The sequence below is a fragment of the Sorex araneus genome, chromosome 5 (genome assembly GCF_027595985.1).
Source record: "Sorex araneus isolate mSorAra2 chromosome 5, mSorAra2.pri, whole genome shotgun sequence".
In the NCBI taxonomy this organism is placed as follows: domain Eukaryota; kingdom Metazoa; phylum Chordata; class Mammalia; order Eulipotyphla; family Soricidae; genus Sorex; species Sorex araneus.
Genome location: NC_073306.1, coordinates 120,343,226 through 120,367,201, shown reverse-complemented (window position 1 = coordinate 120,367,201; position 23,976 = coordinate 120,343,226). Strand labels below are relative to the sequence as shown.

The following is a 23,976-nucleotide window of genomic DNA, read 5'->3' as shown; positions in this document are numbered from 1 at the left end:
CTTAGAAATACAAACACAGAGACACGCACGCAGAGGAGCAGACACACAGATGTGCGTAGGGGGACTCGCTCCCACATGAGCTGGGCAGACCCCGTCCTAGGGCAGGTTTCACACCAGGCTCCATCCCTGCTCTGCACCGGGACTGGGCCTGGGCTCCGCGCTGTCCCTTTTGCCCTGGGCCCCTCACCCGTCAGTGGTGGATTCTGGGGGGCCCCTGCTCTTTGGGGAGGTCAGCCCAGGCCCTGTCTTCTCTGTGACCCCGTGGGTTCATGCGGCAGCCACTGAGCCCCCTGGAGCAGGGGTCCCTGGGGCAGGGTGATCCCTGGCTGGTGTCTCCTTCTCAGGACCTTTCGTCCCGATGCCCCCCAGACTAGAACCTCATGTCCACCACATGGTGTGGAGTGGGGCTACCCTCTGTCCTGGGAGGCCTGGGGCCTTCTGGGAGATTCTGGGGCTGCCCCAGCCCCTCTCTGTGCTCAGGTCCCTTCCCGTTGCTAGGCCAGTCCCTGCCCGAGCCCCTCCCGTGGCGCTGGCAGGGCCTCCCCCCTCCCTGGCCGGCTTAGTGCAATGATCTCATCTGGAGCCCTGACAGCACCCCCCCACCCCCGGGGAGGGCAGAAGGGACCGCAGATGGCGGCCCTGCCTGGGGCTGGGCGGGGCCTGGCAGGCCGCCTGTGGCCGCTGCTGGCCCCTCTTCAGGTCAGCCCTTCCGGGGCCACGCCAGGATGGCAGATGGGCTGGCCGCCTGGGCGGTGGCTGAGGGAGGGGCGGGTGGGGAGATTCTGAGCTGCTGCCCTGCAGGGTGGGCTTCTATGCCCCAGGCTCAGCTCTGCCAGGTTGAGTGGCTCTGGGTGTGGGTGGATTTGGGACCCCGCAAGGAGGTGGAGTTGGTGGGCTGGGCATGGAGCCCAGCCCTGGGGTCTGAGATCTCAATGTCATACAGCAGCAGCAGCGGCTGGGACCAGCAGGAAGTGGCATCCCTCACGTCCTCACTGGGCAGTGCTCACTGAGCTGTTCCTTTCCATGCCCAGCACCCTGTGGGCTTGGCCCTCTCGAAGCTCTTGTTCTAGTTCCCGAGACGAACATGGCCCACGTTAACAGACCAGGAAATAAAATAACCCCACTGAACAAAGATGCCTGCAGTGCAGCCAATGGAACAAACCCAGCGTTGAGCCTAGTGGGGCCTAGAAGACTTCTCAGAGGAGGCGGCATTTGAGCAGGAAAGTGGCAGCTGCCAGTAGGAGGGGCAGCCTGTCGGCAGGGCGATGCAGGCAAGGGGAGGGGAGAAGCGAGGGCCCAGGGCTGTCAGCAATGATGGGAGAGGAGACTCCTAGCAGGAGAAAGTTTGGGTGACTGGAGCCTAGTCAGAGAGAGGAGGCCAGGAGGCCTGTGGGCAGTGAGCATGGCAGTGTGGGCAGGGAAGGGCTTTGTGTGTCTGTTTTTATTCTATGGGCCACACAGTGCTCAGGGCTTGCTCGTGGTTCAGTGCTCAGGGATCACTCCTGGTGGGGCTAGGGGATCATATGGAATGTTGGGGATTGAACCGGGTCTCCTGCGTGCAAGGCTAGTGCCTTACCTGCTCTACTATCTCTCGGACCCTTCTAGAATCAGGATTTTTTTTTTTTTTTTGCTTTTTGGGTCACACCTCGTGATGCACAGGGGTTACTCCTGGCTCTGCACTCAGGAATCACTCCTGGCGGTGCTCAGGGGACCATATGGGATGCTGGGAATTGAACTCGGGTCAGCCGCATGCAAGGCAAACGCCCTACCCCCCATACTATCTCTCCAGCCCCTAGAATCAGGATTTTTTTAATGTTTTTTAAAAAAATTTTTTTTTTGCTTTTTCTTGGGTCACACCGGCAATGCACAGGGGTTACTCCTGGCTCATGAACTCAGGAATTGCTCCTGGAGATGCTCAGAGGACCCTATGGGATGCTGGGAATCGAACCCGAGTCGGCCACGTGCAAGGCAAACGCCCTACCCGCTGTGCTATCGCTCCAGCCCCTTTTAAAAATGTTTTTTAAAAAATACAGGGCTGGAGAAGCAGTACTGGGGTTAAGGCCTTGCTTCCCGTTAAGGTCGGATCAACTCGCAATACCACCAGTGGTTCTCTGAGCACTGCCAAAGTGAGCCCTGAGCACAGAACCAGGAATAAGCCCTGAGCATGGGTGTGACTAAAAAAAAAAAAATTTAGAACAAAAACAAAATGCAGGATTCAGAAGCGACTCAGCAGTCAAATCCCTGCCTGGCATGTGTGCGGTCCTGAGTTCAGTTCTCAGCACCAAGAAAAGTAAATCAAATGCAAATGAAACTAAGTGTATTGAGATACGGTTGTCAAAATATGTATTTTCATTCCCGTGTAGTAATATGTGTGTTTGTAAACTCAGGGATCTGGTGACAGGTGTCAGGTCTATTAACCACTGGGATTTCCAAGTGCTGATGAGGACACACAATGTGACGTTCCCGTAGCCAGCGCCGTGCTGTGAAATGAAAATATCTGTCCCTGGTAGCCCTGCTCACCCCACCGCAGCAGGTCAGGAATAGAAGGCTGCCCGTGCTTTAATCGGACCTTAGGGGTTAAGTAAGGATGTGGCTCTTCCGCCTTCTCATTCAAGTTCATGGACTCTGAGTTCTGGGGGGGACAGAGGAGCCTGAGGTCTGTAAGCTGAAGGTTTCTCTGTGTGAGCTGAGCTTCTCGAAGCTCCTCTCCGGATCAGGGATGGCCATCCCCTTCCTGCCCGGCCCTGAGGTTCCTGCATGGGCACGGGAGGCGATTCAACGGGAATGTCTTTGTAAACGCTGCAGTCCTGTGCTCGGGGAGCACTTGCTATTCTTAGCAGGGGAGTGAGCTCATGGTTGGCCCTCCAGCCCGGCCTGCACTAAAGAGACTCTTCCTGGCCGATTCCCCCAGGATTCCTGGGAACTGCTCCATCTCGGGGATCGGGTCTGCCTCTGAGAGGCTGTTTCCTGCAGGCTGACCTCTGGGCCCAGGCAGCCAGCAGGGGACAGGGACATGCATTTGGGGACAGAGAGTGGAGAGGGGAGCGTGGGGAGTCTGCCCGTCTTTCAGTTTTGGCCTGGGGGTGTCTGAGGCCATTTCTAGGGCTGCCCAAGTTCCCCTGACAATAGGGTTGGCATGGGGAGGCCATCAGGAAGGCTTGTCCCCCTGAGGCGGAACAGAATCCGTGTGTGTGTGTGTGTGTGTGTGTGTGTGTGTGTGTGTGTGTGTGTGTGTGTCCCCTGAGCTACACCCTCCCCCACTCTCTTCCTTCTCACTCACTCACTGGTTCCCTCAGAGGGATGTATTCCTGATCTGTGTCCCGGCCCGTCCTGGGTGATGCTGGGGACCAGATACGAGGCACCCCGGCCCCTGCCCTCCTCCCAGCCCGTGGAGGGGAGAGAGAGATGTGCAGGCAGGCAGATGCAAGCCGAAATCGTTAGCCTCAGAGAGGACGGGAGTTCAGAGGGGAATTTGAGTCAGACTGGGGCAGGAGGGATCCTTCTGGAAAGACGAGATCATTAGGAATTGGCCCAGCAAAAGGAACGCCTGAGCAGCCCTCAGTCCCATGCTTATGCAGCTTTGGGCAACCTCTCAGCCTCTGTTTCCTCTTCTGCAAAATGGGCAAATAATGAGTGAGCATTCCCTGGAGGGGAGCACTCCTTTATTTTGTTTATTTTTTTTGTTTTTTGGCTTACACCCAGCGATGCTTGGGGGACCGTATGGGATGCCAGGGGTGGAACCCGGGTTGGCCACGTGCAAGGCAAACACCCCACCCACGGTACTGTTGCTCTGGCCCCGGGGAGCGCTTCTTAAAGCCTTAAAGGCCTGGGAAGGCAGGCTGCCGCTGAGGGTGCAGGGCAGGGGCACCCAGGAGTGGGGAGGCGTAGGAGGGACCCGGGAGGAAGCAGCCATGGGGTGGGCTGCTGTTCTGTTGAGCTGGTAATCCCCCCTCCTTGCAGTCTGGCGGGATCAACCCCAAGGGGAAGGGCTGATGCCTTGCCAGCTTCTCCACTCCCCTGACTCCCTGCTTTCAGTCCAGGATAAATAATCCGGTTGTTGAGCTGCGAGCAGGAAGGGGAGGTGAGTTGGAGAGAGTAGAGTGGGCGGGGTTGGGGGAGGGGGTGGGGGCTGCCCACCTGGCTGGTCTCTCACCTCCCCCAGCTTCTGAATGGGGCTCAGGGCACCTAGGCGGTTCCACCTGGTCTTTCCCTGATGGAGGGTGAGGTTTGGGGTTTCCTGTCCTGTGGGAGGGGGTGGGGACCCCTTGCTGAGTCGGCTGAGCCCCTCCTTCGCTGCCCTCCTGTGGGGGTTGTGGGGGGCTGGGCCCGAGGTCCTGGGAGCTTGGCCCCTGGCCGAGCTGGCTTTGAAGGCACTGGCCCCCTCCCCCACCACCCCCAGCTATTTCCTGAGTATCTGGCTCCCCACATCCCCAGCCTGTTTGTTGTCAGTGGGACTGCAGGAGGGACCCCTGGAGGCTCAGTGACGCCTGAGGGGGCTGGAGGGGTCCCTGTTGGCCTTGCATGTGGCTGACCTGGGTTTGATACCCAGCACTGCATGCGGTCTTCCTGAGCACTGCCTAGTGAGTCCCCCAGCCAGCCTGAGCACCTCCAGTAAAGCGGGGTTCTCCCCATCTCCCCACAGCCACCGCTGGCCCTGCCCCCGCCTCCAGCAGACCCGAGTGCCTCCACGGGGCTCTGCCCACGCGCTGTACCCCACCCTCTGGCCACAAGCCCGCCTTTGTGATTCGCCCTCTCACGTGCCAGTGCCAGGGGGTGCTGCTCACATTCTGCAGGCGGCTGGGACAAGCCCCCGTGGCCACCCGGAAGGCAGCCGGCTGAGGCCCTGCAGAGCCCGCCGTGCCCAGCCCGGGGAAGTTCAGTCCTGAGTCCTGTGCTGATGCCCGGGCTCGAGGCCTGGCGGGAAGAAGACCCAGAAAGGGCATTAGGCCCTTGGGAGGTGCCCGTACCCAGAGTTCCTGATTTAGGGGGGCGCCGTGGGGGCCGGGAGCATTCCCCACAGGTTCCCCCCCTGCACACTAGGACCCTGTAGAAAGCTGCTGTGGGGGTCACGGTCTCTGTACCATCCAGATCCAGAGAATCCGTCCCTTCCCTGTAGCACTGTCCTCCTGTTGCTCATCGATTTGCTCGAGCGGGCAACAGTAACATCTCCATCGTGAGACTTATTGTTACTGTTTTGGGCATATCTTATACACCACGGGTAGCTTGCCAGGCTCTGCCGTGTGGGTGGGATACTCTGTTAGCTTGCCGGGCTCTCCGAGAGGGACAGAAGAATTGAACCCGGGTCGGCCACGTGCAAGGCAAATGCCCTACCCACGGTGCTATCGCTCCAGCCCTCCAGAGAATCAATCATCTGGAAAAAAACAAGCGGTCTCCCCGTGACTCCCGTGCCCAGCGGCCCGGGCTGGCAGATGTTGCTTCTCATCGCCCGAGAGGGCAGCTCGGCGTCCTGAGCCTGGGGCCCACTCAGACCCCCGCCTCCTCCTAGCACTGTGCGGGCCCGGCCTTCTGCTTTGCGAGAGCCTTTCCTTTCTGCTTCCTTGATCCCAGCCTGGCAGCCGGCTCCTCGCTTCCTCCTGTCTCGAACCCCTGTGGCCTAGCCGGACCCACTTCCTTCTTTCCCACTTTCAGTTCTGCCCACTGGCTGGGGGGTGGCGTGGTGAGTCGGTGTGCATCTGGGAGTGGGGTGGGGGTCCCCCGGGGCAGAACAGGCCTCTGCAGTGGGTGCGGGCCGAGCCACGGTTGGGGGGGACTCAGGAACCCACCCTGGGCGGGGGGAGGGAAACAGGACGCTGCCTCAGTGAGCTGTGGCGCAGGGCGGGCGGCTGTCTGGGGGCTGGGGGAAGCCGGCAGCTCTTCCTTTTCTGAGTTCACAGCCGTCTGAGCAATAGTTCCCGGAGTCAGAGCCGGGCAGAGGCCACCCGAGTGGGCCCTGAGCTGGAACAGCACCACCCCCCCCAGCACACACACACTCCCCCCGAGCTTGCAGAAGAACTGACCTGGAGCGTCCCGGCACTGGACTGAAGCGTTCAGTCGAGGGGGCACTGGACTCCCCAGGCCGCTCCCCATTAGGGAACCACCTTTCTCGGGGCTGCCCTGGTGCAGGGACTGACCTGGGTTCCCACGTGCAGAGCCTCCACCCTCAGCCCTCGCCCCAGCCCAAAGCACCCCTTCCCTTCCACTCTGCCTGGCCTCCCTTCCTTCTCTCTCCCTCTGTCTTCCCCCTCTCTTCCTCTCTCCCCCTCCCTCGTCCTCCCCCACCTGCCTCTCTCTCTTCTTACCATTGAGCCACTCCCTGGCCCCAACCCCCTGGGATTTGTTGTTGTTGTTGGACAGAGCCAAGACTCTAGGAGTGGGTGAAGCCACTGGCGCAGGTGCCAGACCCGTGTGCGGGCTGCGGCCTTGGTAGGTTTCCTGGTCCTGGAGGGCTTCTCTGCCTCCCTGGCAGCCTTCGTCCGGCAGCTCTTCATCGCCCAGGACTCAGTTTCTCTTTCGAGCGTGTGGGTTCCGCCCGTGGAGTGGCCGTGAAAGCAGCATTGTGCCCACGTGGGACCAGTTTCCACATTTGTGCCTGGTCACACAGTTCCCCTTTCTCCTGCCGTCGCCTCACTCAGCCCCAGACTCTGACGATTACTTTCCATTGGTCAGTCTTTGCCATTGTCCCCTGGCCAGAAAGACGCTCATTCATTCCCCGGAGTGTTTGTGGGGAGTCTGGAAGGGCAGGAGGATGCAGTGGGCTGCGCCTGGGGGGCCCGGGCACTCCGTGTCTCTCAGGGAGACCGGCCCTCACAGAGAGAGCTGCAGCTGTGCTCCGGGGGACAAAGCGGGAAGTGACAGTGACAGAGATGTGGGGAGCTGCCCTGAGGAAGTGAGGTCACCCTCGCAGTCCCCTTCTCTCCAAACCCTCCTGCCGGGCTGGGGAGATAGCGCAGCGGTCTGGAGCACGTGGCTGTGCACACAGTCGGTGCCACAGGGTCCCCCAGGCACTGATCTCAGATTAGTTATAAGTCACCAGGTTTGTGGATGGGGCACCGGGGTGGGGGGGGGCCGAATCTGTTCCTTTTCCAACTCCTAGGCACGGCCTGCAGTGCTCACGGTCCTTCCTCCGGAGCTCAGCTGCAGGCTAGAGCCCAAAGCTGGAGTGCGTGTCTCGTAGGAGTGAGACCCTGAGTTGGATCCGAGGCCCTGCTCCGTCCCTGAGCACTGAGCCATCAGCCTACACAGCCAGGCTGAGGATAGCCAGGCGTGATCCACCAGGCCCTGAGCACCGTTGGGGAGCCCCCCAGGCCCTCACCCTGCTAAAAAAAATAAAATAAAAGTGCACCAGATTGCCTTCTCCCTTTGCCCCCTTGCCTCCCTCATGAAGGCCCCAGTGATTGCCTCGGCACCCAGCTCGCCCAGGGTCAACTCCCAACCTCCGTGTCCTGAACGAAATGACTTTTACCAAGTCCGCTTCACCCTGTACGGCGACACCCCCGGGGGCGGGCTGTCCGTGACCGGGCCTTCCTCCCCGTGCAGGATGAGATCGAGGAGCTGCGGGCGGAGATGCTGGAGATGCGGGACGTCTACATGGAGGAGGACGTGTACCAGCTGCAGGAGCTGCGGCAGCAGCTGGACCAGGCCAGCAAGACCTGCCGCATCCTGCAGTACCGGCTGCGCAAGGCCGAGCGCCGCAGCCTCCGTGCCGCGCAGACCGGCCAGGTGGACGGTGAGCTCATCCGGGGCCTGGAGCAGGACGTCAAGGTGAGCGCATGGCTGCCTGCACCCTCCCCTCCACCTGTCCCAGGGGCGGGACCGATAGGTCAGTGGGCATGCAGGAGGCCTGGGGTGGACCCTGGACCACGCTGAGAGATGAGAGAAACCCTCAGCACCGTGAGGTATGGCCCCAAAAGCAAGACAAAAATAGGGAAACGTGGGACTGGGGCGATAGCACAGCGGGTAGGGCGTTTGCCTTGCATGCGGCTGACCTGGGTTCGATTCCCAGCATCCCATATGGTCCCCTGAGCACTGCCAGGAGTAATTCCTGAGTGCAGAGCCAGGAGTGACCCCTGTGCATCGCCGGGTGTGACCCCAAAAAGGAAAAAAAAAAAGATAAATGAAAGTAGACGGATGCGATCACCATAGGTGTGACTGTAGCACACAAAAATGTTCCCTGCAGAGGGCGAGTACAGCGTGGGGCCAGCGGCAGGGCACTAGCCTTGCGGGAGGCTGACCTGACTAGATTCTCCATGTGGTCCCTGAGCACAGAGGTAGGAGCACTACTGGTTGTGGCCCCCAAACAAAAAATGCTCCCTGAGCACTTCCTGGGTACCCTGGTGGCCGCTAGCACTGCCAGGTCCAGTCACCAAACCGTCACAGACCCACTGCTTGCTATGCTGGGTGGCATTGGGAGGCCCCCCCAGGCACCACTGGGGTGCCCCCCCATTAGCTTTATTACCAATGGCCCTATTTTCCGGACCAGGCCATGAGGCCCAGGAGAGGAGGGGTCTGCTCAGGCACCTGTGATGACACTCCCCGTGCAGCCAGCAGCCTCTCTCAAGCTGGCCTCTGGCCTGGCCACTCTTGCTGCAGAAAGCAGGAGGGGTCCCAGAGAAACAGTGTAGCAGGAGAGCGCCTGCCCCACAGTTTGCAGACCTGGGTGCAGCCCCTGGCACATGGTCGCCCTCAGCCCGCCAGGAGTAATTCCTTAGTGCAGAGCCAGGAGTTAGCCCTGAGCACTGCTCAAAACAAAACCAAAAAGAATTAAATTAAAAAGAAAGAAAAGAAAAGAAAGCAGAAGGGGCCACTCCGGAGACCGTTGGGACTCGGGCTTGGCCCCTGCTCCCGGAGCTCAGCTGTGTGGCAGGAGTGGGACCCTGGCAGGCCTGGGGCAACCAGGCGCGCTCGCAGGCAGAGGGTGTCCTCACTCTTGCATACTTGGGTCCTGAGTGTGGGTGCAGTGTGAGGGGAAACCGAGCCCAGAAAGGTGGTTTCTTTGACGGCTGAAGTGCCCCTCGCCTCAGCCGGCAGCGCCTGTCAGTGGCTCAGGAGACTCATGTTTCCGTGTCTGGATCGGGGTGGACCTGGCCAAGAGCAAAAGCCCCGCGTCAGACTAATCCTCTGGGACCCAGAGTTAAGATCTGAGGCAAGAGGGCAGCAGGCTGGAGTGGACAGGCTGGGCTGGGCTGTTAGCACATCCATGGGAGAGCTCAGAGCCGCTGAGTGTGTGTGTGTGTGTGTGTGTGTGTGTGTGTGTGTGTGTGTGTGTGTGTGTGTGTGTGTGTGTGTGTGGTGTGTGGTGTGTGGTGTGTGTGTGTGTGTGAGAGAGAGAGAGAGAGAGAGAGTGCGCGCGCGCGAGCGCTCAGCAGCGGGGTGGGGTGGGGGGTGTGCAAGATAAAGCTGAGAGCTTAAGAGCAGCTGGGGTGGGTGTGCTTGAGAGAGAGGGAGCGGGAGCGGCAGGGCAGAGGGGAGCAGCCCCTTCTGTTGAGATTTGAAACAGCCAATCAGCATCTGCCTAGCCCTTCCCTCCCTCCTCTCCGCCCCTGCAGCTGGAAAGCTGAGCTCATCCGCGCTCAGGCAGCCCGCTGGGCGCCTCTGTCCCCCACCAGACACACACACACACACACACACACACCACACATATACACACACACACACACACCACCCCTCCCCCCTCACCCTGGGCGCCTCTGTCCCCCAACGGACACACATACACACACACACACACACACACACACACACACCACACATACACACACACACACACACACCACCCCTCCCCTCCTCATCCTGGGCGCCTCTGTCCCCCAAGGGACACACACACACACACACACACACACACACACCCCACCCCTCCCCCCTCACCCTGGGGAAGGCGGACCTGGGAAAGCTGACTTCCCTTGGTGCTTGAGCCCCAGCTAGAGCTAGAAACTCCCAGAGGCTGTTGCCTGCCCTGTGGCCACCCTGTCTGTGTTTCTCTTAACAGTGGGGGACAGACAGCCCCATCTTTCGGGCTTCTGCAGCTCCTGTGATGTACGGAGCAGGTAGAGTGATGCGGAATGGATCTCAGGCCCCGATTCCTGTGCGGTCACCCTCTCCCCACCTTACACAGACATAACACTCGCACTCATAGACACACTCACATACACTCACCGCACACAAACGCCTATAGACACACTCACATATAGATTACTCGTACACAGAGACACGCATGCGCACATAGACACACACACTCACACACATACATAGATATACAGAGAGACACAAACACATGTGCAGACATGCTTACACTCGCACATGGACACACAGAGGCACACATATCCATGGTTTTTAACAATCATGATGAGACTTGGAAAAACAATAAAAAGAGAGTCAAAGAGATACCTCAGGAGCGGGGACGATAGTACAGTGAGTTTGATCCCAGGCCCCCCATATGGACCCCCAGGCCCCGCCAGGAGTAATTCCTGAGTGCAGTCAGGACTAACTTAGCACTGCTTTCTGTGGCCCCCAAACCAATAATAGTAATAATAAAAAATAAAGAAAAAATTTTAAAAAGGGGGCTGGAGCGATAGCACAGTGGGTAGGGCATTTGCCTTGCATGCAGCCGACCAGGGTTCGATTCCTAGCATCCCAGATAGTCCCCTGAGCACCTCCAGGAGTAATTCCTGAGTGCATGAGCCGAGAGTAACCCCTGTGCATCGCTGGGTGTGACCCAAAAAGCGGAAAAAAAAAAGAGAGAAATAGCTCAGCTGGCCCGAGTGCAGGCCTTGCGTGCAGAAGGTGTGGTTCAAGTCCTGGTGCCACGTGGTCCCTTGAGCCCTACTGAGGTGTAACCTCTAAGTTCTGGGCATCTCCGAAACAAAACAACAGGAAATCAAACAGATAGGGAGCTGGGGGGGGGAAGCTCAGGGACAGAGCATGTGCTTTGCTTGTGTGAGGCCCTGGGTTTCCAAAGAGAAGAATTGCCCAAGATCCTAGAATTGACCCATTGAATTCCAAACCTCGGTCCTCGAGCTTCCGGATGTGTGACCCTGGCAGTTGGCAGCTCCTTTCAGAGCCTGAGAGTGGGGTAGAAAATCAAAACGCGTCTTGAGGCCATGAAAAGCTCCCTGTGAATGCCAGGGAAAGTGGCTGGGAGGATTCCAAACTCACCCTGATTGGGGGCTTGGGTGGGGGTGGGCAGGGTCATGAAGCTCTGAGTGGGCCTGAGGGTCTCATCCTCTGGGCCTCAGGGATAAGGCTTTTCTTTCTTTCTTTCTTTCTTTCTTTCTTTCTTTCTTTCTTTCTTTCTTTCTTTCTTTCTTTCTTTCTTTCTTTCTTTCTTTCTTTCTTCCTTTCTTTCTTTCTTTCTTTCTTCCTTCCTTCTCCTCCCTCCCTCCCTCCCTCCCTCCCTCCCTCCCTCCCTCCCTCCTCCCTCCCTCCCTCCCTCCCTCCCTCCCTCCCTCCCTCCCTTCTTCTTTTTCTTCTTTCTTTCTTTCTTTCTTTCTTTCTTTCTTTCTTTCTTTCTTTCTTTTTTTTTTGCTTTTTGGGTCACACCCAGCAATGCTCAGTGGTTACTCCTGGCTTTGCACTCAGGAATTACTCCTGGCGGTGCTTGGGGGACCATATGGGATGCCGGGGATCGAACCCGGGTTGGCCGCGTGCAAGGCGAACGCCCTACCCGCTGTGCTATCACTCCGGCCCCTCTTTCTTTCTTTCTTTCTTTCTTTCTTTCTTTCTTTCTTTCTTTCTTTCTTTCTTTCTTTCTTTCTTTCTTTCTTTCTTTCTTTCTTTCTCTTTCTTTCTACCTTCCCTCTCTCTTTCTTTTCTCTTCTTTTTCTTTTCTCTCTTTCTCTTTTTCTCTTCCTTCCTTCCTTCCTTCCTTCCTTCCTTCCTTCCTTCCTTCCTTCCTTTCCTCTTTTTGGGCTACACCAACGGTGCTCAGGGATTTCTCCTGGCTTTGCACTTACGAATTATTCCTGGTGGTTCTCAGGTTGCCAGAGATTGAACCCAGGTCGGCTGTGAGCAAGGCAAGCACCCTATGTGCTTTTCTATAGTATCAGCTCTGAATTGGATTGGGTTTTCTTTTTTTTTTCCTTTGTGGGTCACACCCAGCGATGCTCAGGGGCTACTCCTGGCTCTGCACTGAGGAATTACTCCTGGCGGTGCTCAGGGGACCATATGGGATGCTGGGAATCGAACCAGGGACAGCCGTGTGCAAGGCAAACGCCCTTCCCGCTGTACTATTGCTCCAGCCCATGGTTTGGGTTTTCTTAAGATGAGGTAGCCCTTGGCAGCAGAGAGCAAATGGGAAATGAAATCCCAGGGGACTGGGCACTGGGGACTGGGCAAGGCAGGCCCTGAGGGCGCAGCCCCAGGGTCCAGGCAAGCACAAAGACTTTCACTTCCCCAGGCTGGAGGGTGGTGGGGTGGGGCCGGGAAGCATAGCCGGGACTCTGGCTTTCCCCAGGCACCGTCCTTGCTCTGAGAGTGAGGGCTTGTCCATAGCACTTTGTGGGTAAGGAGAGCTGCCTGGCACTGGGGGCCAGTCCGAGGGACCTCCTGCCCCCCCCCCCAGCCCCCCGACTTGGCAAGCTTCAGGCCAGAGGGAGCAGCTCTGCATTTCTCGCCGTGGCTGTTTTTCCTGGCCCGCCTCGCGTGGCCCAGACATCCGTGCCCAGCTGGGCTCCGGCCCAGGCTGAGGGTAGCGCCAGGGAGGGCTCCTTCCCTTCGGGCCCGGGGGAGAGCCTGTGGTCATTTCCAAGACTGGCAGGCACAGGGCACTGGGCTCTCTGCCCATGCACGTTTCCTGCGGCCAAAATCCAGGGACCCCTTCTGGGGGCCTTGCAACTGGACTCTTCCTTACTTCAAGTGACCCTGGGCGAGTCACCTCCACTCTGAGTCTACATGTTCTTGCCATGGGAGACAGAGTAGGGGTGAGGGCGAAGGTATCTAGTCCCCCGCCTGTGTTTGGAAACGGCAGTGCCCGGCGCAGCCAGGGGCAGATCTGGTCGTGATCTGCCAGGGTGACCCCAGAGGCCCCGCTCTTGATTCAGCCCCCGAGTGAAGGGGATGGGACACAGGGGCTCTGGGGGCTACTTGCTCTCAGATGCCTTGGGTACCTGCCCAGTCTTTGTCACCTAGGGCAAGTTCAGTGTCCCGGACGACTGGAGACTCTGAGCACCCCAGGGTCATCCCCTCTCTGGGCTTCTCCTGGACCAGCGGCTGCCACTCAAGCCTTTGTGTGAGAGCTGATTCCGGCCCGGTCAGCTGTGAGGTCAGGCCTGTGATGCCCGCACCCGTCCACAGGAGACCGAGGCCCTGTGGGGAAGTGACGTGCCCGGAATCACATGCTGATCACTGACCAGAGCGTTCAGATGGGCCTGAGTCTTTCATTTTACTCTGAATTTCACTCTCGTTTTTCTCCCTTTATTTTATTTAATTATTTGGGGTTTTTTTGTTTGTTTATTTTGTTTTGTTTTTTGGCCACACTTGGCTTACTCAGAGGTTACTTCTGGCTCTGTGCTCAGGTATTACTCCTAGTACTATGGGATGCCGGGGATTGAACCCAGGTTGGTTGCATGCAATGCTCTCGCCCCCGTCCCCCCCCACCACACACACTATCACACACACTATGTTATCGCTCCAGCCCCTATCTTTATTTTCCTTTTTTGGTTTTTGGACCAGCCCCAGTGTTGCTCAGGGGTTACTTCTGGCTTTGCCCTCAGGAATTATTCCTTATGGTGCTCAGAGGAGGATTCTGGCGATCAAACCTGGGTTGGCCGTGTGCAAGGCAAATGCCCACTATGCTATCTCTCCAGCCCTTTCATCTCTTTTTATTTATTTATTTATTTATTTATTTATTGCTTTTGGGGTCACACCTGGCGATGCACAGGGGTTACTCCCGGCTTTGCACTCAGGAATTACTCCTGGTGGTGCTCAGGGGACCATATGGGATGCTGGGAATCAAATCTGGGTTGGCCGTGTGCAAGGCAAATGCCCTACCCGCTGTGCTATTGCTCCAGCCCCTCTGTTTATTTTTATTTTGAGGGAGACTTTGGGCCACACCCCATGGTGTTCAGGGACTACTGGCTCTGTGCTCCAGAGTCACCTGTAGTGATACTTAGGGGACCGTATGTGGTGCTGGAGATTTGAATGGGGGTCATAGCCTTTGTAGCTGCATGCAAAGCAAGTGTCTTCCCTCCTGTACTCTCACTCCAGCACCACCTCCAAGTCCTTTACCCAGTGATGCTTAGGGCTTATTTCTGGCTCTATGCTCAGAGATTACTCCTGGCAGGGCTCCGGGAAGCATATGTTGTGTCAGGAATTGAACCCCGGTCAGCTGTGTGCAAGGCCAGCGCCCTACTTGCTGTACTATCTCTCCAAGCCCCCACTACCCTCTCTTTAAAGTGAGTTACTGGGGGGCCCATAGAGATAGTTTATGGGGCTAAGGCACTTGCTGGTATGCGGCTAACCCTGGTTTGATCCATGGCACCGAGTATGATCCCCTGAGAACTGCAAGGGGTCACTCCTGAGCGCAGGCTAGGCATTTGAGTACTGCCAGGTGTCGCCCCCAAACAGAAACCAAACCAGGCCAATGAAAAGGGGTTCGTAGGAACTGGCAAGGCCTGGGCACTCTCTGGTAGCTGAGCTTTGGGCACTGAGTGATGCTTCGGCACAGGGTGCCCGGTTTGGGTTCTAGCTTTGTGACCCTTAGTGAATTCCTTGGTGTCTCTGAGTCTTGGTTCCTTCATCGGCTAAATTGGCGGCGACAAGTCCCTGCTGTCTGGGGGGGTACCCCTGTGGTGGAGGGGGAAGGAAGCCCAGCCTGGCCCCGCTCCGCTCATCACCTGCCCTCACTCAGGTCTCTAAGGACATCTCCGTGCGACTGCACAAGGAGCTGGAGGTCGTGGAGAAGAAACGTGCGCGGCTGGAAGAGGAGAACGAGGAACTTCGACAGCGGCTCATCGAGACGGAACTGGCTAAGCAGGTGCTGCAGACGGAGCTTGAGCGACCGAGAGAGGTGAGGGCCAGGTGTGGGGCTGGGCCAGGTGTGTGAAGGGGGGTGCCAGCTCTCCCATTGATCTCTGAACCTCCATTGGCACAGTCATGGCTGAGCTGTTGACTCAGTCACTTCCTCCACCATGCATTTCTCTTCTTTCGTTCTCTCTTTCCCCCTTCCTTCCTTTGGTCACACCTGGCAGTGCTCAGCGGTTACTCCTGGCTCTGCATTTAGGAATTACTCCCAGCAATGCTTGGAGGACCATATGGGATTGTGGGGGTTAAACCAGGTCGGCCATGTACAAGGCAAATGCCCTGCCCACTGTACTATCTCTCCAGCACCCTCTTGCCCTTCTTAGGAAGGAGAAAACCACGAGGGAGAGGTAGGGCTGCTGGCAGCTCCCTCAGGGCCCAGGGGGCTTTGCAAAATGCCAGTTGGAAACCGCCAGCCCAGATGAGGACCCTGAAAGCATGGAATCTTCCAGACTCCAGGTTCTGGTGCACAGAGGCCCAGGCTGGTTTCTGGCTGTAGAGGAACAGCTGCTGGGATGCTCTCAGGGTGCCCTAGCAGTGGTTCTGGGGCCTGGTCCCCAGGGACGGGCATGTCAGCTTCTAGGACAGAGGCCACAGTTCTGACCCAGTAGGACACCTTTAGGTGTCTTTCCTCCAGGCATGCTCGGGACTCCCCCCTCCCGCCACCGGCTCCATACCCAGCCCTTTAGTTGCTGACGGCCACTCCTGAATCTCCATTTCACCATTGCTGATCTCGTGACACAGGAGTTAGAAACAGTAGGAGGGGACCAGCGTGATAGTACAAAGGGTAGTGTGCTTGCCTTGTACATGCCCAACCCATGTTTGCTCCCCAGCACCCTACATGGTCCCCTGAGTGCGGCCCAAAATAAATTAAAAAATAATAAGTTTTGTCTAAAAATAAGAAAGAAATTACAGAAGGAAGATTGGGAATGACTTTTGCTGTTACCCTATTAATGCTTGGGGTTTATTGTTCATTCCTGTCTTCACTCATGCAGCGCATGTGCTTCTGCCACTAAGCCACATTCCTGGCCCAGGGGTCAATGATAAAATTTAAATGACATTAAGCATGTCAGGAGCCCGTTGTGGTTCCTGGCACCCAGGAAGTGCTCTAAAAGCAGGACCCTGGTCCTGCTGAATGGACGTTAGCAAGGCTGGGCTGCTGCCCCTGACCGGTCCCTGAGGTCTTGGACCTGGGTGGGGAGGCGGAGCTGGAAGGAAGGGCGGGGCTGGGCTAGGAGGCGTGGTAGAGGGCGTGGCGGATGCGGGGTGGGGCGGGGCGAGAGGCGTGTTTGGAGGCGGAGCTGGGCGGGAGGCGTGGCAGGGGCAGGGCCGGGATGGGAGGCGGAGTTGGGCGCGAGGCCGGGTAGGAGGCAAAGTTGGGCCAGGAGATGGAGCTGCTCTGGCTCTGTATTTTCTGACTGCCCCGCCTTCCTGTCATGGTTTCCATGGAGACGAGGGTCTCTGCATCTTTCCCCTAACTGCTCCGCTCCCATCATGGAGATCTGCCTTTGCCATCCTGACAGGTTGCTGTGGTGATGGGACGACAAGGTTGCCATGGAGACAGCACTTAGCCTGCTAGAGGGGTGGGCACAGAGAGGAGAAGGTGCAAGCTGAGCGGGCTCCTTAGTGGCCCTGTGGTCCAGCTGGCCTGCAGCAGCTTCCCCGCCAACCAGTGTCCCCTTCGGTATCCCAGGCACAAAGCCAGCATCCGTGCTGACGTGATTTGTTACAGTGCTACTGTGTGTGCTGCTTGGCCAGTACCAGGCACCGAGAGAAGCATTTTCTGTGGTCTTCATCCTGGCGATGGAAACCCTCCCCGCTGCCCCGTATTCCAGATTCTCTGGATTGAACCCAACCCAGGTCTCCTGCATGCACAGCATGTACTCTCGCCACTGAACTCACTCTCTGGCAGTTTCAATTTTTCATTAGTATTGGTTCAGGGAAGGGTGTGGACTATACCCCGCTAGAGCCATGCTCAGGGTCTGTCATGCTGTTGCTGAGTGGGGTGCTGGGGTTGAACCCAGGCCGCTTGCATGCAAAGCATGAATTCAGCCCGTTGAGCTGAATTTGTTTGTTTTACCTATTTATTTCACCCCTTCTTGGCATTTTTTTTTTTTGTTTTGAAGCCACTCCCAGCAGTGCTCAGCACTTAGAAATCACTCCTGCTGAGACTCGGGACTATATATGGTGCCAGGGATTGAACCCAAGGCAGCTTTATGCAAGACGAGTTCCTAGTCTTTGTCCTACTTCGTGGGCCCCTTGGAGAGTTTTAAATTGTGATAAAATCCACATACAGGGTGGGTGGGGATGGATGGTTTCCATCAGGCATGACCTTAGAACAACAAGCTGCGGGTAACCCCTGAGCAGCACTGGGTGTGGCCCAAAAGAAAAAAAATTCAATTCACATGTAATTAAAAAACTCACCATTTGTGTGTGTGTGTGTGTGTGTGTGTGTGTGTGTGTGTGTGTGTGTGTGTGTAGTGGGGGTCGAGGGTCACATCTCTCGGTGTTCATGACTTACTCCTGGCTCTGTGCTCAGGGATCACTACTGGTGGTGCTTAGGGGACTGTATGGGGTACCAGCGATCAAACCCTGGTTGACCGTGTGCAAGGCAAAAAGGCAAACACTATCCCCTGTACTATCTTGCCGACCCCAAATTCACCATTTTAAAGTATGCAGTGAATTCAGTGATTGTCAGTATATTCCTAATGTTGTGCTAACATCAACGTGCTCTAATTCTAGAACATTTTTCATTCCCACCCCTCCTCCCCGCTAAGAAACCCTGAACCTTGTTGGTTGCCACTCCCCACTCTTCACTTCCCTTTAGCCCTTGGCAACCACTAATCTACTTTTAGTCTCTGTGGATTTGCCTGTTTTGGAAATTCCATACAAATGGAATCATGTAATATGTGATCTTTCGTGACTGACTTCTTACACTTAGCATAATGTTTTCAAGGTTTAACCATGTTTTAATTTTTTTTTTTTTTAAATCCATTGCTGTGGTTGGAAGCCAGGTCTCATGCATGCCAGGAATGTACTTGACCACCGAGTCACATCCTTTGCCCCAAGGTTTACCCGTACTGAGGCACAAGTTGGCCCCTCCTTTCTATGGCTGAATAATAATCATGGTGAGGACAGGGCTCACTCTGTTCGCTCAGCAGTTGGTGGGCATTTGTGTATTTTCCACTGTCTGACTCTCGTGAGTCGTGTCGCTCTGAACATTCATGTCCAGAATTTTTTTTTTTTTTTTGCTTTTTGGGTCACACCCGGCAATGCACAGGGGTTACTCCTGGCTCTGCATTCCGGAATTACCCCTGGCAGTGCTCAGGGGACCATATGGGATGCTGGGAGTTGAACCCAGGTCAGCCACGTGCAAGGCAAATGCCCTACCCGCTGTGCTATCACTCCAGCCCCTCATGTCCAGAGTTTTGTGTGCATGTGTGCTTCCGTGTTTGGGCGCGTGAACTGTGGCTGTGTGCAGATGGGCTTGGGAGGCCGGAATAGGGTCTGGACCAGGTTCCTGTCTCTTTTTTTTTTTTTTGCTTTTTGGGTCACACCTGGCTCTGCACAGGGGTTACTCCTGGCTCTGCACTCAGGAATTATCCCTGGCGGTGCTCAGGAGGTTCCTGTCTCTTGAGGCCGTGCTGACCTTTTGTTTTCTCTTGACTTATGGCTACTCCTCCTTAGTGCTCAGGGGACCCTGCGGTGCCAGGGCTAAAACCTTGGATTCCTGCACGTAAGGGCCTCTGAGCCGTCTCCCCGGCTGCCACACTGACTTATGGCAGCACCTTGCCCGGTGCTGTCAGAATCTCTCACGAGGCCTGTCGTTCTGATGAGGCCCCCCTACTCTGGCACGGGCCCTCACCTGCTGGGGTTGGGGTGCTAGGATTCAGACCTTGGCCCCTACTCTGATGAGGTCGGGTCATCTGGGATCTGTCCGGTCCCAGCTCTGCAGTAGTGACCACGACCGTGCAGTGCAGTCTAGCTGAGGCCAGTGTAGCACAGGGCAGGCCCTCTGGGAGTGGTAAGGGACCTGCGTTCGAATCTTGGATTTGACAGGGTTCTCTTTTGTTCGTTTGGGAGCCTTACCCAGTGATGCTCAGGATTTACTCCTGGTTCTGCGCTCAGAGATCACTCCTGGAGGGCCTTAGGGGACCATATGGGATGCCAGGCTTGAACCCAGGTTGGTTATATGCAAGGCAAGCATTTTAGCTGGTGTACTATTTGTTGGCTCTGGATTTGCCACTTAACCTGTTAAAAAAAAAAAAAAAGCAAAATTGTAACCTTGAGCCAACTGTGTAAGTACTCCAGGACTTAGTGTGTGCGTTTGTTTGTATTAATCCCTCCTTAGAGGTGTGTGTGAGAAGTAATTGAGAGAAGCAGGTGAACTGTTTACCAAGGAGTAAGGACTGGGTCAACACTGAGTACTGGTAGGTTTTAAAGTGGCTGTGACAGGGGATCAAGGCAACAGTACAGTGGGGAGTGCCTTTGCCTTGCATGCATGGGTTTCATTCTGGGCATCCCAGAGCACTGCCTGGAGTAATTCCCGAGTGCAGAGCAGGAGTAATCCCTGAGCATTGCTGGGTGTGACCCAAAAAGCAAAAAATAATAAAAATAAAGTGACTGTGATCACAGTGTTATCTCAGTAGCTGTGATAACACTTTTAAAAACTCTGGTGAAGTGTGGACATTGTGTGTGTGTGTGTGTGTGTGTGTATATGTGTGTGTGTGTGTGTGTGTCTTTAAATACACACATACCATCTTAGATCCTGGAAACAAGAGCTGAGACCCGTGTATACGCACTCGTGTATTCATCCGAGTGGCTCGATGAACGACAGGGCGTGTGCATTGTGTCACCCTTGCAGCATCTGCCCTTTAATAAACACAGCTCTGCTGCCTCTTGCAAAGAGCTGTCTCTGTCGAGCTGCCTGTTGCCCATAGAAGGAGCAGTTCCATTGCAAATCAGTTGCATCTGGTTGGCAGCGTCTGTTCCAGTCACTTTTGGTTCTGGGCGCATGTCTAAACCGATCTCTGCTCCCTCCCACCAGCCCCCCCCCCCCCGCCCCCCGCCACATGGCCTCCCTCTGTGGCTACTTCAGCCCTTCTTGGAGAGAGAACACCCGAGTCTCTGACAGGCACCCCACCCCAAGTCCCCCCTAGGGTAATTTTGCGCACACAGCACAGTCTGTGTTTTCAGTGAGACCTTTCCAAACACCCCCTCCGCGCCGGGCAGAAATCTGCCCAGCTGTTTTGGCAGAAGGTTCCTTTTATTCCCTGAAGGTTGGTCTTTGTTTCCTGGCAGTGGGGAAGCAGGGACGGGCTAGGAGGACTGGAGGGTGGGGGCCCTGCAGAGGTGAGGGGGTGCTGTGGGTGCCTCCCGGGCTGAGTGGCTGTGGGTGGAGAGCCCCCTGCTCTGTGCCAGGGCAGAGGGAGGGAGTGCTTTCTATGGTTTCTTTGTTTGGGGGCCACACCCTGTGTGCTCAGGGCTTAATCCTGGCTCAGGGGTCACTCCTGGCTGGGCTCAAGGGACTCTGTGGGGTATGGGGTACCGGGAGCGAACCCCGGGGTGCCACGAGCAAGACAAGCATGCGTCTTACCCACTGCACTGTCTCCACCCAGCGAGTGCCTTCTGGACTGGCACCTGCAGCTGCCCTCCCCTGGGGGACCAGGGGGACCACAGAGGGGCCCTGAGGGGTGTCTGGTCTCCTTGGAGGGAAGTGGAGGGGGAGGAGAGCTTTATGCCCTCACGCCGAGCTCCAGGCTGAGCCGAGCTTGAGCTTCCTGCCGGGGCTGACGCGCTGCTCAGGCCAGTTGGAAAGGGGTTCCTGCCGCCACTTTCCTTGGGGGAAATCATAGTTATCAAGCTGTGAACTATGAGCCAACAGGTAATAGCTGCTTAGTGGAGGAAGAGAAGAAAAAGTAGCTAAAAGGAGAAGGAAAAATGCACCCATAGTTCAGTATTCGGGGGGACGCCCAGGGCTAGAGTGAAAGTACAGCGGCCAGGGTTTTGACCTTGCACATGGCCCATCTGGGTTCAATCCCCAGCACCACAGAGGGGCCCCCGACCCCCACCAGGAGCGACCCCTGAGCACAGAGCCAGGAGGAGGTCTTAAGCACTGGCAGGTGTCACCCAGCGACAAGCACAAAAAAGTGCATGTCCCTCCGATATGTCTATTTATATGCATACACATGTTGGAATATATACGTGTATATGCTATTTGAAAAAACTAATGGTTGTTTTGTGGTTTTCTTGGGCCACACCCTACCCCGCTCAGGGATGCGTCCAGCCCTGTGTTTGGGGGTTATTTCCAACAGTGCTGGGGGACTGTGTAGTACCAGGAATGGAATCCTCTCCTGGCCCTCTCCCCTGCCACCACTTTTGTTTTTGTTTTCGTTTGGGGGCCACACCCAGTGATGCTCAGGGGTTATTCCTGACTCCGCATTCAGGAATTACTCCTGGCGGGTTCAGGGGACCATATGGGATTCTGGGGATCGAACCCAGGTCGACTCCATGCAAGGCAAGCTCCCTACCCGTTTTACTCTCACTCTGACCCCTACCACTTTTTTTAAAAAACTGAAAATGTAATATAAGTGCACTGAAGCACGAATGTCCTTTGCATGGCACATAACCGCATGCCAAGCATTCCTCTGTGGGGGCTGTGCCAGCCGCCACGCTAGTTGCCTGAGTCAGGTCACTGTATGCCTTTTTGGACTCTTTGAAGTTCGAACCGTGTGAGAATGTGCTTTCCTTAAAGCAACAGGAATAATGCCCATACGGTATTAGTAAGAGAAAGCTCCCCCAATCACCTCGGCTATCCCTGGCCCCAACCTGCCCCGGAACTAGCAGCCTGGGCTGGGTCTTCCAGACTCTTTACGGTTCCTCGCTCACTGTGTATTTTTCTCTGGGTGCTGTTTGAAAAAGCGATGGGGTTATACTGTGCATACTGTTTTTGTAACATGCAAAATTACATGTCATGAGCATGGTTCTTTAAATACCGGGTATTTGTGTGTAGGGGGTTCTTCTATGTAAGGTACTTATTACCAAAAAAAAAAAAAAATCAAAGCAGTCAGGTCAACACAGAGGGGAACAAGTCTGAAAGAGCACCATCTATTTATGGGTTTTTGTTGGCTTTTTAATTTTGGTTTTTGGGCCGCACCCGGTGGAGTGGCTTACTCCTGGCTCTGCCTCAGGGATCACTCCTGGCTGCTGGCGGTGCCCAGGGGACTGTATCCAGTGCTGGGATGAAAATGGTGTTAGCTGCATGCAAGACAATTACCTTAACCTCTATATTATCTTTCCAGCCCAATTTCAATATTTTAAGCACAGAACTGAAGTATAGAAGGGGTCCCAGCCAACAGTCTGGAGTGTGTGTGTGTGTGTCTGTGTGTGTGTGTGTGTGTGTAAACAAACTTTTTTTTTTTGCTTTTTGGATCACACCCAGCGATGCTCAGGGATTACTTCTGGTTTATGCACTCAGGAATTACTCCTGGTGGTGCTCAAGTGACTATATGAGATGCTGGGAATCGAACCTGGGTCGGCCGCGTGCAAGGCAAACGCCCTGCCTGCTGTGCTATCGCTCCAGCCCCTGTAAACAAACTTCTGAGGCTGCAGAGATACCTCAGTGCATTAAGTACATGCTTTGAATGAAGGATGACTGAGTTCGATTCCTAGAACTGCCCGGTCCCCTAAGCACTGCCAGGAGTGATCACTGCACGTAGAACCAGGGGCTGTTCCTGGGTACTGCTGGGTGTGGCCCCCAAAACAAAGCAATCAAATCGAGTAACTGATGCACAAACACACACTCACCATAAAAGCAAAATCTGTACCTTGGTGATAAAGTGGCAGTTCCAGTGGTGTTTTTGTTTTAGTCTTGTCTTGTTTTAGCTTTGGATTTTGGACCATACGCAGTGATGCTGTGGGCTGCTCCCAACTCTGTGCTTAGAGGTTGCTATTGGCAGTGCTCAGGGGACTGTGCAGTGCCAGGGACCAAACCCAGGCCTCCTGCATGCAGAGCAGCCATTCAGCCAGGCGAGCTCTCTCCAACCCAGTTCATTCATTTTAAAAATATTGTAGGGCTGGAGCAATAGTACAGCGTGGAGGGCGTTTGCCTTGCATGAGGCTGACCTGGGTGTAATCCCCAGCATCCCATATGGTCCCCCGAGCACCACCAGGAGTAACCCCTGAGCATCACCAGGTGTGACCCAAAACATCCAAAAATTTAAAAATTACATATGTATGTTTTAAACTTAAAGAAAATCATATGCAGCAGTTTAGGGAAAAAATGAGAGGAACTAAGGTGAACGGTAATTTTTTTTTTTGGTTTGTTTTTTGACCACACCTAGCCGTGCTTAGGGGTTACTCTTGGCTCTGTACTCTGGAATTGCTCCTGGAAGTGCTTGAGGGACTATATGGGATTCTGGGGATCAAACCCAGGATCAGCCACATGCAAGGCAAAGGCCCTCTCCAGCCCTCAGGGTTTCTTCTCGTTAACAGCTGGTGTGCACTCTTAGGCTTCCGCCCCCTCTCGTGCATATGCAGACAGATGTTTTCTCGCACACTCACATATCTTAGTTTCATAAAATTGATAACTTGGAAGCCAGAGAGACAGGGCCAGGGCTAAGGACTTGCCTTGTATGCGACTGACCCAAGATTGGTCCCCAGCATCACGTGGTCCCCGAGCTTCAGCTGGGGTCCAGAGGTCATTCTGGAGCACAGAACTAGGAGTAGCTTCCAAGCACCACTGGGTGTGGCCCAACACTTTACATACACATGGCGTGCGTGAGCACGCGCGCGCGCGCACACACACACACACACACACACACACACACACAGAGTAACATTCTCTAGGTTATTTTAAAAACAACAGATGTATTGAGGGCCAGAAGGGAGAGCCATAGGCTGGAGTGCATCCTTTGCACTTCATGAGCCTCTGGTTCAGTTCCTGCCACCTCATTGTCCCCTGTGCAC

At 55.7% G+C, this 23,976-nt stretch overlaps 1 protein-coding gene across 3 annotated transcripts in view; it reads left to right on the top strand.

The window, feature by feature from the left end:
- The window catches only part of SOGA1 (suppressor of glucose, autophagy associated 1), a 72,912-nt gene that overhangs the window by 9,610 nt on the left and 39,326 nt on the right, over window positions 1–23,976 (top strand). For all 3 annotated transcript variants that reach the window (XM_055137918.1, XM_055137921.1, XM_055137920.1), the window contains exons 2-3: window positions 7,537–7,761; window positions 14,840–14,998. In XM_055137918.1, coding sequence (XP_054993893.1) covers window positions 7,537–7,761; window positions 14,840–14,998 — 384 coding nt within the window. The remainder of the gene's footprint in view (window positions 1–7,536; window positions 7,762–14,839; window positions 14,999–23,976) is intronic.